At 68.4% G+C, this 12,292-nt stretch overlaps 1 protein-coding gene across 1 annotated transcript; it reads right to left on the bottom strand.

Moving 5' to 3' along the window:
• Positions 1–898: 898 nt before the first annotated feature.
• MYL9 (myosin light chain 9) lies at positions 899–12,292 on the bottom strand. The gene is made up of 5 exons (XM_075438545.1): positions 12,223–12,292; positions 10,593–10,666; positions 3,665–3,868; positions 1,889–2,050; positions 899–1,754 (listed from the first exon to the last, which is right to left on the bottom strand). The coding sequence occupies exons 3-5, from the start codon at positions 3,846–3,848 to the stop codon at positions 1,582–1,584; spliced, it is 519 nt and encodes a 172-aa protein (XP_075294660.1). The 5' UTR covers positions 3,849–3,868; positions 10,593–10,666; positions 12,223–12,292; the 3' UTR covers positions 899–1,581.

Raw genomic sequence — 12,292 nt, 5'->3', positions numbered from 1 at the left:
AGTGCGACGGAGACGGGGACGCACTGGAGAGCGTCCAGCGAAGGGCCGTGGAGGGACTGGAGCGTCTCTGCCGCGAGGAGAGGCTGGGGGAGCTGGGGCTGGGCGGCCTGGGGCAGAGTTTTTCCCTGGTACCGCAGAGATTCGGGGAAGGAGCTCGGCACCCGCGAGCCGGGAGGGGGCTGGTTTGGGGCTGTGGCTGCGCAGCACGAGCCGCTGCCCTGGGCAGCTCCCCGGGACAGCACGTGTTCAGCCCCTCACGTCTCCGTCCCCGATAATTTAGTTCATCTTTCCTTGTGTTGGCCGTGCCTGGGAAATCGAAGCACCACAAGCCCAGGAGAAGCTTTGCAGCCGCAGATCGTCTCGCAGGAGAGAGCATTGCCTGGGGCCTGGCGGGTCTCGGAGCCCGGACGGGGCTGCGGACCCCCCTGAGCCCAGCAGCTCACCAAGCTCCCACAGACCCCAGCCGAGCTTCCCCAGCGCTCTGGGAGTATCCCCGGCACCCGCTGTGCCCTCGCCAGCTTCTGGGGGTTGGACAGCACGTTTTCCCCCTTTTTCAGGAAAGCAATGCTGGAGACGCAGCCTTCCAGGGCAGGGAGGTGGGCTGCCTGCAGGCAGCACTGCAGACGGTGGCTTGGCAAGGCGGGAGCCCCCCGTGCTCCCACGCCCTTGTCAGAGCGGTGACAAATCACCAAACCAAGGGGACAAGCCCCCTCCCCGTCTCCCACCCCCACCCCCGCCCGCACAGGGTGACGCAGAAGGGCGGCCGAGCCCCCGGGACCCCGAAGCAGCTGATGGGGGGAGCAGGGCCGGACCTGGCCAAGTGTCCCGCAGCCCACCCCGATGCAGGGGGGGCAAGCAGAGCGACCCCCATCCCATCAGCAAAGGTGCAAAACGATGCTCAAGCTGATTTCACGTGGGTTGGGGGCGATCTGGCCCCGCAAACAGGCTGTCCCGCTGGAAGGGGCCCCCGCCGGCAACGGCAGCGAGGTGGGGGGACGCGGTGCGCAGACCCCGCACGGCGCCGGTCCACGCAGGAGCCACGCACCGCACCTCTCCGTGTCACACCCGCCGGGCTTCATGCGCCGCTTCGGCTTCCCGAATCCCTCAGATCCCAGGCCCTAAAGCCATAAAACAGCCAGGGAGCAGGAGGCCAAGCGGGTTTTCTTTGGTGAAGGAAGGGAGTGCGGGAGGAGAGGGGAGAGACGCTTTCTCTCTGTGTCACGGCCCCGAGACAGGGATTGCTCGGCCAAAATCCCGTCAGGCCAGCGCTCGCCTAGGATGCTCACCCCGGCCCCGGGGACCAGCAGCACGGTGGCTTCAGGGGGCAACGGCTGCTTGGCAGGGGTCCCAGCCAGGCTGGGGGTCCCAGCGGAGTGAACCCACGGGTGGCAGAGGCGATGGGAGGGGGGGTCTGGGGCTGACGGATGGGCACGCAGCGGCACGGTGACGGGAGCGCTCCCCCAGCCCAAGCGTGACCCGGCGCAGGGTGCTGGTCCTGGGAGGTGTTTCCCGTGGGGCAGCGAGGGGGCCGAGGGGCAGGGGCGTGCGCAGGAGGAGCGGGGAGGGGAGCGGCCCCGGGCTCTAATCGTCCTTGTCCTTGGCCCCGTGCTTCAGGATGCGGGTGAACTCCACGTAGTTGAAGTTGCCCTTCTTGTCGATGGGTGCCTCCCGGTACATCTCGTCCACCTCCTCGTCGGTGAACCTGTCTCCCATGGTGGTCAGCAGCTCACGGAGGTGGTCCTCGTGGATGAAGCCTGCAGGGACGGCAGGGCTGGCATTAGCAGGGGACACTGTGGGAGGGCTGAGTGGCAGGACCCTCCCGGAGAGACCCCCGCCTGGCTCTCCCGCTCGGGAGTCCCGCGTGGGGCTGCGCGGGCGCTGCCCGTACCTGACGCCTCCTCGTCGAAGCAGGCGAAGGCGTTGCGGATGACGTCCTCCGGGTCGGTGCCGTTCAGCTTCTCCCCAAACATGGTGAGGAACATGGTGAAGTTGATGGGCCCCGGCGCCTCGCTCATCATGCCCTCCAGGTACTCGTCGGTGGGGTTCTTCCCTGCCGGACGCAGGCAGGGGTGTGGGTGCAGGGGTGTGGGTGCAGGGGTGTGGGTGCAGGGGTGTGGGTGCAGGGCCCTGTCCCCCCCCCCGGCACCCAGCCCGTGCTCCCCGCCGGCCGGGGTTTGCGGGCGCATGCCCACCCACGGCAGGAACAAGGGAGGGCGTCTCCGCAGCGCCCGGTGCTCCCCCTCGGCATCTCTCCCCGTGCTTTAATCCACGCCAGAGGCCACCCGGAGCCACGCTCTGCCGGGCTCAGCCTCGAGGGACACGCAGGAGCTTGTCTGGGGGTTACCAGGCTCTAAACCCGTGGCTTTCCCCGTCCCCCCGGCAGCTGACAGCCAGCACCACCCGGGGAGAGCGACAGCAGCGTCCCCGCGCCAGCCTCGTGCGGCTGATGTCCCTCTAGCCCTGCTCCCGCCATGGATGCACCACGGAGGGTTTGACCCCTGCTCAGCTCCACGTGCCCCCAGCACCCGGCCCCTCTCTGCGCCCGGAGCCGGGCAGGACCTCCAGAACAGGTTTGGCTGCGGGTCAATCATTGACAGACCTCCCAGCCGAGGCACCGCGGGCAGCGGGAGGTGGGAGCCGTGGCCCGCGCCGGGGGGGAACGGGCTCTGGGTGTGACGGCAAACGGGCGGGGAGCGCGGCCAGACCTGCACGTCTCAACCGGCCGGGGTGCCACGCCGGTGCTAGGACCGGCCTCTTCCGTCACCCAGGCTGAGAGCAAGGAGAGGGCTTTGTCCCGCAGGGCAGGACCCCGGGCGATGTGCTGGGGTGAGACCACTCCAATCCGCAATGGCTGTGGCTGGTGGCTGCTCCAAGGGCAGAGCTCCTCCCACTCCAAGGGTAGAGCTTCTCCAGCTCCAAGGGTCTCTTCCCTGCTCCTGAGCACGGCTGTAAGAGCAGCACACCGAGCTGCTGCCCTGGGCTGCCTCCACACACGCACCTTCTACGGTCAACTGCTGCCAGCAGAGAAAAACCCCCCATGCAGGCTTTAGAAGGGCAGGGAGGTGAGAGGTCTGGAGAACAAGTCCCATGAGGAGCGGCTGAGGGAGCTGGGGCTGCTCAGGCTGGAGAAGAGGAGGCTGAGGGGGGACCTTCTCGCTCTCTCCAGCTCCCTGACAGGAGGGTGCAGTGAGGGGGGGTTGGGCTCTGCTCCCCAGTAACCAGCGACAGGACGAGAGGCGATGGCCTCAGGTTGTGTCAGGGGAGGTTCAGGTTGGATATGGGGAAAAATGTCTTTCCTGGAAGAGTGGTCAGGCCTTGGGCCAGGCTGCCCAGGGCAGTGGGAGAGTCCCCATCCCTGGAGGGGTTCAGACACCGTGGGGATATGACACCTGGGGACGTGGTTTAGCAGGCATGGGGGTGTTGGGGTGACAGTTGGACTCGATGACCTTAGAGGTCTTTTCCAACCTATGATTCTGTGATTTCGCAGCCAGCATCAGGCGGGCCCAAAGCAGGAGGGCTGTGCCCCAGTGGCATCCCACCAAACCCGGTCTTCAGCACTGGGTGGGAGGCACTAGGTCAGCCAGCAGCTCTCCCCGCTCGCAGAGGAGGCCTTGAGGGCAGGGGGCTGAGGGACGCGTGGGGCACAAGGGCAGGATCCGCTTACCGAGGGAAGCCAGCATGTCGTGCAGATCCTCCTTGTCGATGAAGCCGTCGCGGTTCTGGTCGATCATGTTGAAGGCTTCCTTGAACTCCTGGATCTGCGACTGGTCGAACATGGCGAAGACATTGGAGGTGGCACGCTGGGGACGCTTCTTGGTGGTCTTGGCTTTGGCACGTTTGCTGGACATCTTGGCGGCTGGGGTGGTACCTACGGGCAGGGCAGCAGGCAGGGGGTCGGGAGGGCTGGGGACAGGCGGGGACACACAGCTCCCGGCACCTCCGGCCCCGTGCCTCAGTTTCCCCAGCTGCCACACGGTTTGGCAACAGCGAGGTAAGGCGGTCGTGGGGTCAGACATGGGGACAGGTGAGACTCGGGTCTAGCGAGTCCCCTGGGACGTCACACGAGCAGGCAGTGCTCTCCAGCACCCCTTCCCCAGGGATGTCCCCACCCTCATCCCCCAAGCCCCCAGGCCTGCTTGCTGCCCACCCCCATTGCATCCCCGGCACAGGGAGAGGTGCCAAGCCCAGCACCCAGCATCCCCCCGCTGCCGTCAGTCCCGCGGGCACGGGGACAGGTCCCTCAGCATCTGGGGCAGAGCTTGGCCGTGCACCCCAGACCTCCTCCATCAGGGCTCCCCCCAGCCCTCCCCAGCCCAGCTCCCGGGGCGATGGGTCTCGCTGGCACCCTCCATCTCGCCCTGCTAAGCAGCCCCCGGGCACGGCCCCGAGCGGTGAGCTCGGCCCAGCACCCATCCAGCACCCAGCGGGAAGGGGTTATCTGCTCCGGGCACATTCCTCACATACCACCGCCTCCCCTCCCCCTCCGTCCTGCCTCCATCCATCCCACCTCCGGCCCCATCCATCCCACCTCTGGCCCCATCCATCCCACCTCCGGCCCCCTCCGTCCCACCTCCAGCTCCATCCATCCCACCTCCAGCTCCATCCATCCCACCTCCGGCCCCATCCATCCCACCTCTGGCCCCATCCATCCCACCTCCAGCCCCCTCCGTCCCACCTCCAGCTCCATCCGTCCCACCTCCAGCTCCATCCATCCCACCTCCAGCTCTATCCATCCCACCTCCGGCCCCATCCATCCCACCTCTGGCCCCATCCATCCCACCTCCGGCCCCCTCCGTCCCACCTCCAGCTCCATCCATCCCACCTCCAGCTCTATCCATCCCACCTCCGGCCCCATCCATCCCACCTCCGGCCCCATCCATCCCACCTCTGGCCCCATCCATCCCACCTCCAGCTCTATCCATCCCACCTCCGGCCCCATCCATCCCACCTTCGGCTCCATCCATCCCAGCTCTGGCCCCATCCATCCCAGCTCCGGCCCCATCCATCCCACCTCCGGCCCCATCCATCCCACCTCCAGCTCCATCCATCCCACCTCCGGCCCCATCCATCCCACCTCCGGCCCCATCCATCCCACCGACGGCCGCTCCCTCCCTGCCACTGCGCCCCGCTGCGCCCCACGCTCTGCCTGGGGAGCCCACAGAAGGGACCCTGAACCGGAGGGCAGAGAGGGCTGGTGGGGTCTGGGGGACTGCCAAGCCCCCGCGGGGCAGGGGACAGCGGCCAAGCAACGCCGGGACCACGGGGTGCTGAGGACTGGTGCAGTTGTTACAGGTAATGGCTGCCAGGAGCGGGGAGCAGCCCGGAGGGGCAGCGGCGGGGCGGACAGACCTCTGCGGACACGGCGGGGGCAATGCGTGTCCCACGGGGAATGGCAAGGGACCCAGCGGACCCCAGCCACCACCGAGGCAGGACCCCGGAGGGGGTCTCTCAGAGGGGGGGTCCTGCCCCCAGCCCGCCCTGGCGAGCACCCAGCAGAGCCGGGCTGGAGCAGAGAGGCCGTTCCCACCCTGAGATGGTACCCGAGCCCCTCGGCAGCCTTGGCGCGGGCGTTTGGCGACAGCCCTCCGCGCTGCCCGGCTGCGGGGTGCGGTCGGTGTTTAAGGCACCCCGCGCCACGGGTGCTGGGGACCCAAACGGGAGCCGTACGGGGTGCTGGGCACCCCCAGCGACCACCGATGTCACCCGGGAGGAGGGTGCTCAGACCTCTCCCAGTCGAATCCCGCCAAGCGCGACTCAGCAAGGCGCCAGCAAAGGCCTGGCAGAGGGATGGTGTGGGCTGCCCGCCCAGCACGGCCCCGCGAGAAGGGCTGGGGCGAGGACGGCCCGAGGGAGCGATGCTGCTCAGAGCCCTCGTCCTTCTACCACAGGCGCTTCTCCCTCATGCACAGCCTCGTGCCTCAGTTTCCCCTTCTGGGTCAGCATCTGGCATGGGGACCAGAGGGGTGCAATGTTAAATTTAGGGGCAACGGGCACAAACTGAAGCATGGGAAGCTCCAGCTGAACCCGAGGAAGAACTTCTTCCCTCTGAGGGTGACGGAGCCCTGGCCCAGGCTGCCCAGGGAGGCTGTGGAGTCTCCTTCTCTGGAGATATTCCAGCCCCGCCTGGCCGCGGTGCTGTGCAGCCTGCTCTGGGTGACCCTGCTTGGGCAGGGGGTTGGACTGGGTGACCCCAGAGGTCCCTGCCAACCCCTGCCATGCTGGGATCCTGTGATTCTGTGATTCTGTGAAATTAATGGGTTGTGAACGAATTCCGTGGGGTAAGAGCAGAGCAGCACCACAGGGCCACCTGGGCTCCTGGTCCCCCAGCCGGGGACACGGGCAGCGGAGGAGCCCCGTCCCGTTGCGCGAAGCAGCACAAAGCAACACCAGCAGCGAGCTGCGTGCCAGCAGCCATGCTGGCTGCTCCAGGATCCGCTTCCCGGCAGGGTCCTGAACACTGGCGCAGCCGGGGGGACCTCGGGGACCATCCCTCCCAGCAGGACCTGGCACGGACCAGGGCAGAGCCAACAGCCTCCTCCTGCACCCACACAGCTCCTGCCAGCCCTCCCCAGCCCGTACCCATCTTCCAAGTCCTTCCTTCCCCTCCTTCAAGGGACTGCCGAGGTGGGGGCTGCGGCGGCCACCAGCCTGGTCCCCAAACCCCGCTGCGGTCCCCGGGCTCCCTTAGCTGGGCTGCGCTGGAAGGGGACCCGGCTACGGCGTCAGTGCCGGCAGGGCAGCCAGAGGGGCTGGGGACTCGCCCCCCGCCCTGACACCCGCTCCCGTCCCGCTGCGGGAGCAGGGCACCACGCCAGAGAGCCCGGCAGCACCCGCCAAGCCCCAGCTGGGCCCTTCACCCACCGGGGACATGCTCCGTGTCCCCCCGGAGACTGTCCCCCCTCTTATCTCCCCACAAGCCCCAGTGGCTGCAGGCACTGGGATGGAAACCAGCCTCCCTTGCGCTGGCCCGCGCTGCCCTGGCTGGCACCCAGCGCCCAACAGCAGCCGTCAGGTCACCCCGCCGTCCCCCAGGCGCCGGGTCCTTCCCCAGCGCCCACCAGCAAGGAGCCGTTGGCCGGCAGCGGGCTGAGGAGAGCAGCAGGACGGGGGAGCCCGGCCGTGGGCTCGGCTGGGTGGGCAGCCCTCACCCCCCCGCAGCACACCTCTCGCCCGCCGCTCCCCCAGCCCGGCTGCGCCGTGAAGCTCTTGGCGAGGGCCCTGCCAGGCATCCGTCCCCCCGGCAGCGGCGCGGATGAAGGCCACGACTTCGCCGTGCTGGGACAGAGCCAGCAGCCAAAGCTCTGCCGCTGGCCCGCGGCGCTGGGCTCAGCTTTCAACACGCACCGAATGATTAGCAGAATTATTAGCAGAAGACTGGAGAAATACGGAGGAGTTTTGCTCTCACCGCGTGAATTAGCATTACCCAAACGTTTACCCTGCCCCAGCCCCGAGCAGCAGCAGCAGCGCGGCGTGGCACCCTCTCCTCTCCAGAGAGACCGTGCTCGCTGGGGGGATCAAGTGCGATTCTGACAGCACGTGGGTTTGCTGCTTGATCCAAAACACGCCACGGAAATATGCTTGGTACCGAGACCTAGCTCAGCCCGGATATCTCCGAATCACCCTGCTCCTGCTGTCAGCAGGGCTCCTTGCGCTGGCCGGGACGTGGGCAGAGACTTTTTGGGGTCAGGGTGGGGAAAGGTGCCTCGTGCGTGAGCCAGGAGCGATCTGCAGCGAGGCCTGATGCGACGACGAGGGCTCCTCAGCCGCGCTCCCCAGAGCCTCGAGCCCACGCTTTCCGGGGTTCCAAACACCCGACACCCAGACCGTCTCAGGGAATGCCCAGCCACGCAGCCCTGCGCGCTGGGGTGGGCTCGGCCGAGCCAGCTGGTGCAGCCCCCAAACCCCCGGCTTCCTCCTCAGCAAGAAGCAAACCCCCCGAGACGGGTCCTGCTCCTGCCACCCCCCGCTGAAAGCCCCATCCCAGCGCTGTGAGGAGCTGCGGCTCGCGGGCAGCAGAGCCCAGGGCGGCGAGACCCCGTCCAGGCTGGCACCGCAGCCGAGCACGGGTCTGACCACCACCCTCGCCCCGTCACTGGCTGCCCCGATGCCCTCGTCCTTCTGCCACCGCTCCTGCCGAGACGACCTCCTTGCCTCCCGCACCCCCAGGTCAGACCCAAGTAGCCATGAGGCTGCCTAGAAAACTTCTTAAGGTAATAAAGAAAACAGTTTAAAGAGCAAAGACCCATGGTTATTGGAAAAATAAACTGCCATGTGTTCCCCCCCTGGTAAAAACCAACCGAGCAACTCTAACGCGGTGCTGCTCCCTGACCGCGCCGGGGAGGGTGGGATACGCCGCAGGGACACCGCAGCTGCGCTGCCCGGGCACGCAGGCCCCGTCCTCCCCCCTCCTGCCCGCTTCTGCCCTTCCCTGCCCCACGTCCTGCCCCCTCCCGCCCGCTTCTGCCCTTCCCTGCCCCACGTCCTGCCCCCTCCTGCCCGCTTCTGCCCTTCCCTGCCCCACATCCTCCCCCCTCCTGCCCGCTTCTGCCCTGCCCTGCCCCACATCCTCCCCTCTCCTGCCCGCTTCTGCCCTGCCCTGCCCCACATCCTCCCCCCTCCTGCCCGCTTCTGCCCTTCCCTGCCCCATGTCCTCCCCCCTCCTGCCCGCTTCTGCCCTTCCCTGCCCCGCATCCTCCCCCCTCCTGCCCGCTTCTGCCCTTCCCTGCCCCACATCCTGCCCCCTCCTGCCCGCTTCTGCCCTTCCCTGCCCCGCGTCCTGCCCCCTCCCGCCCGCTTCTGCCCTGCCCTGCCCCACATCCTCCCCTCTCCTGCCCGCTTCTGCCCTGCCCTGCCCCGCGTCCTGCCCCGTGCTGCTCCAGGTCACCGTCCCAGGCGAGGTGCAAACCCGCCGGGAGCTGCTGCTGGGCTTGCGGCAGGTCTGGCTGGCCCGAAGGAGGGGTGCCTGGGTGGGGGGGCACAGGGCAGGTCCCCTTGCAGTGGCAGCAGCATGTCCCCGGGCTCCGGGGTGTTCCCGTGAGTTCAGCAGCTGCGATCGCCCCGGGACCTGCTGCGGGCTTCCCAAGCGTGGCTCCTGCAAAGCGGGCCGTGCCACCGCGGGAGCCACCTCCAGACGCGCCAACGAGGCTCCAGCCCCGCACGGGGCTGCCCCGCAGCCTCCAGCGCAGCCGGAGAGGAACGTCACGCGCATCCGCCGGACGCTCTGGGCCAGCGTCGGAAAGGAGCGATGCGAACAGCCCGGGCTGTCCCAGAGGACATCCCTGCGAGGTGACAACGGCCCCTTGGAGGGACCGTGGGTAAAGCTCTGCCCAGCGCCTTCTCCCAAAACCAGTTGCTCGAACCAGCAACACGGCTGCGTTAACCAACGGGCAAGCACTGGCCCTCGACAACGCCCGCACAGCACGGCATGGCACAGCACGGCACGGCACGGCACGGCACGGCACGGCATGGCACGGCACAGCACGGCATGGCACGGCACGGCACGGCACGGCACAGCACGGCACAGCACGGCACGGCATGGCATGGCACGGCACGGCACGGCACAGCACGGCACAGCACGGCACAGCACGGCACGGCATGGCTGCAGCCCAGCACAGGCAGCAGGTCCCATCCCCTCTCCCGGCATGGCACGAGGGCCGGCGTGGGTGACACCTGGGAGCACCCCACGCTGGCACAGGGCAGCGCCGCGGCCCGGGCACCCCTCCAGCCGCAAGCTTCGCGTCTGCCAGGCTCCTCTCCAGCACCAGGACCGCCCGGGAGCGGCCGCCCCGCGGACGGAGCCAGCAGGACACACGGCCCAGGCTGGAGGAGCGAGCAGCTCACCTTCCCTGCCTGATCTGGGGTTAAAGCGTCCCTTTCCTGCAGGACAGCCCTGCTCAGGATGCCCTTGGGATGTGGCATCGCTCAGCTGCGTCCCCGCTGCCCAGGGGTGCCGGTGCCGGGGGACCAGCGGCACCGGGAGCTGTGGGAGGAGCCCCCCACGCCTGCGCTGCAGGAACGGAGGTGGGCGGCCGATCGACTCCTTTTCTGGCCTCGCTGGAGACAGATGCGGGAAAGGGAGTTTGGAGGCGAGGGGAGAGCAGAACCCGAGCCCCGGGCTGTGTCTCCGGACCAGCCGGAGCCACCAGCGCGGAAGCCGGCGAGCGGTTTCACAGGAGGATGGGGAGGAGCAGGCCAGCACCGGGGAGCCAGAGCTGAGCGATCCCCGGGAGGGAGAACTCGTCCCGGCCCTCCCTCCGCTCCCGCCGCACGCCAGGGACCTGGCCAGGCCCACGCGCAGTGGCAAGCTCGGCAGATGGTTTCTGGGCTAGCTCCTTCCCACCAAGTTCAGGGGACAAGGACCTCACCGCGCCCGTGCGGCACACGCAGACCCTTCCACAGCGCAGCTTCTGGGGCTACCACAAGAAGCTCCCCCACAGACACCATCACCATGCAAAAAAACCCAGCTCCCTGCTGATGCCGGGGGAGGCTGGGAACCAGGACGACGGGGCAGAAGGTCTTCATGGCGTCCGACCACCAGCACAACATGCCCTGGACGGGGTTTGACGTCTTCCCAGGAGAACTAAGGGGCTCACCTCGGTGGGAGAATCTGGCCGCAGCGCCTCGGAGGGGGAGGTGGCCGCAAACTCCTCCTACAGCCGCACAGAGCCTGCCAGCGAGGAGAGGAAAAACATTCAAGTGACTGAAGAAACCCAACCATCTTTGGTCAGCGGCGGCGGCTGTTGACACTTGGGGATGTTCCGCTCCAAAGAATGCGGCTTCAGCCGCCGCCTGCTCCTGCACAGCGCGGCTGCAGAGCCTCCCCGGCTTCCGTCACAGCCACATTTCTTACCAAAAGGGCAGGCGGGGAGGGGAGCCAAGAGGACCCCAAGTTTTCATGGATGTGACTAAACATAATACAACATTCCTCTGCGTCTAAGATGGAGGGAAATTCGCTAAATCAAGCTTTTCTGCCTTACACCAGTTTATTGCCTGATGTTGCTCACAGGTCGCTGGGGAGATCGCTGGAGCACAACGCGTGCGTCTGGACTGCGGCTCTGGCCATCAGCAAAAAGACTCCGGAGCAGCGGATGCTCCAGGCAGGAACGGCCCTCACCAACCCGGGGGCAGGTGAAGCCGCGGGCGACGGGCTCTGCTCCAGCAGCGCTGCCGTCCCGGGGCAGCTGGGGTGTCCCAAGTCACCGCAGACCGTCACCCGGAGCTTTGCCCGAGACTGATCCTCACCTCACCGAGCTGGGGCATCGCTGCCAGGCCTGTCCCTCCCCGGGGCTGCCCCCAGCACCAGCTCCAGCTCCGCAGCAGCGGTGGGGCTGCCGGGAGCTGCTCCCTCCTGCTCTCCTTGCCGCAGCTGCTTCCCCTCCGAGCTGCCCCTGGCTCCATCCTGCCTGGTCGCTCCTGCCCCACCGGGGCTGCCCTGGCTCCATCCCACCCGCCCCATCGAGATTGCCCTGGCTCCATCCTACCCGACCCGTTGGGGCTGCCCCAGCTCCATCCTGCCGGGTCCCTTCTGCCCCACCAAGGCTGCCCCACCTCCATCCCTTCTGCCCCACCAGGGCTGCCCCAGCTCCATCCCACCCCACCAGGGCTTCCCCGGCTCCATCCTGCCCGGTTTATCGGGGCTGCCCCGGCTCCATCCTGCCGGGTCCCTTCTGCCCCACCGGGGCTGCCTCAGCTCCATCCTGCCCAGTCCACCGGGGCTGTCCCGGCTCCACCCCGCCCCGTCGAGGCTCCATCCCGCCCAGTCCCTCCTGCCCCACCGGGGCTGCCCTGGCTCCATCCTGCCCGATTTATCGGCGCTGCCCTGCCTCCATCATGCCCCGTCGAGGCTGCCCTGGCTCCATCGTTCCTGCCCCGGCTCCATCCTGCCCGACCCGTCGGGGCTGCCCCGGCTCCATCCTGCCGGGTCCCTTCTGCCCCACCAAGGCTGCCCCAGCTCCATCCCTCCTGCCCCACCGGGGCTGTCCCGGCTCCATCCCGCCCGGTCCCTCCTGCCCCACCGGGTCTGCCCCAGCTCCGTCCCACCCCGTCGAGACTGCCCCGGCTCCATCCCGCCCGGTTTATCGGTGCTATCCCGGCTCCATCCCGCCCGGTCCCTCCCGCCCCACCGGAGCTGCCCCGGCTCCATCCCGCCCGCCCCCCCGGGGCTGCCCCGCTCCCCCCCGGTCCCCCTCCCCGTCCCCCCGGTCCCGGCCGCCGCCGCCTCACCTGTCCCGGCGCGGGGAGCGGCGGGCGCTGCTGTGGCGGGGCCGGGGCCGGGCGGGCAGCGGGGCCGGGG

This window comes from Opisthocomus hoazin, chromosome 18 (genome assembly GCF_030867145.1).
Source record: "Opisthocomus hoazin isolate bOpiHoa1 chromosome 18, bOpiHoa1.hap1, whole genome shotgun sequence".
In the NCBI taxonomy this organism is placed as follows: domain Eukaryota; kingdom Metazoa; phylum Chordata; class Aves; order Opisthocomiformes; family Opisthocomidae; genus Opisthocomus; species Opisthocomus hoazin.
Note: the sequence above shows the minus strand (reverse complement) of the source record. Positions and strands in the feature narration are given on the sequence as shown.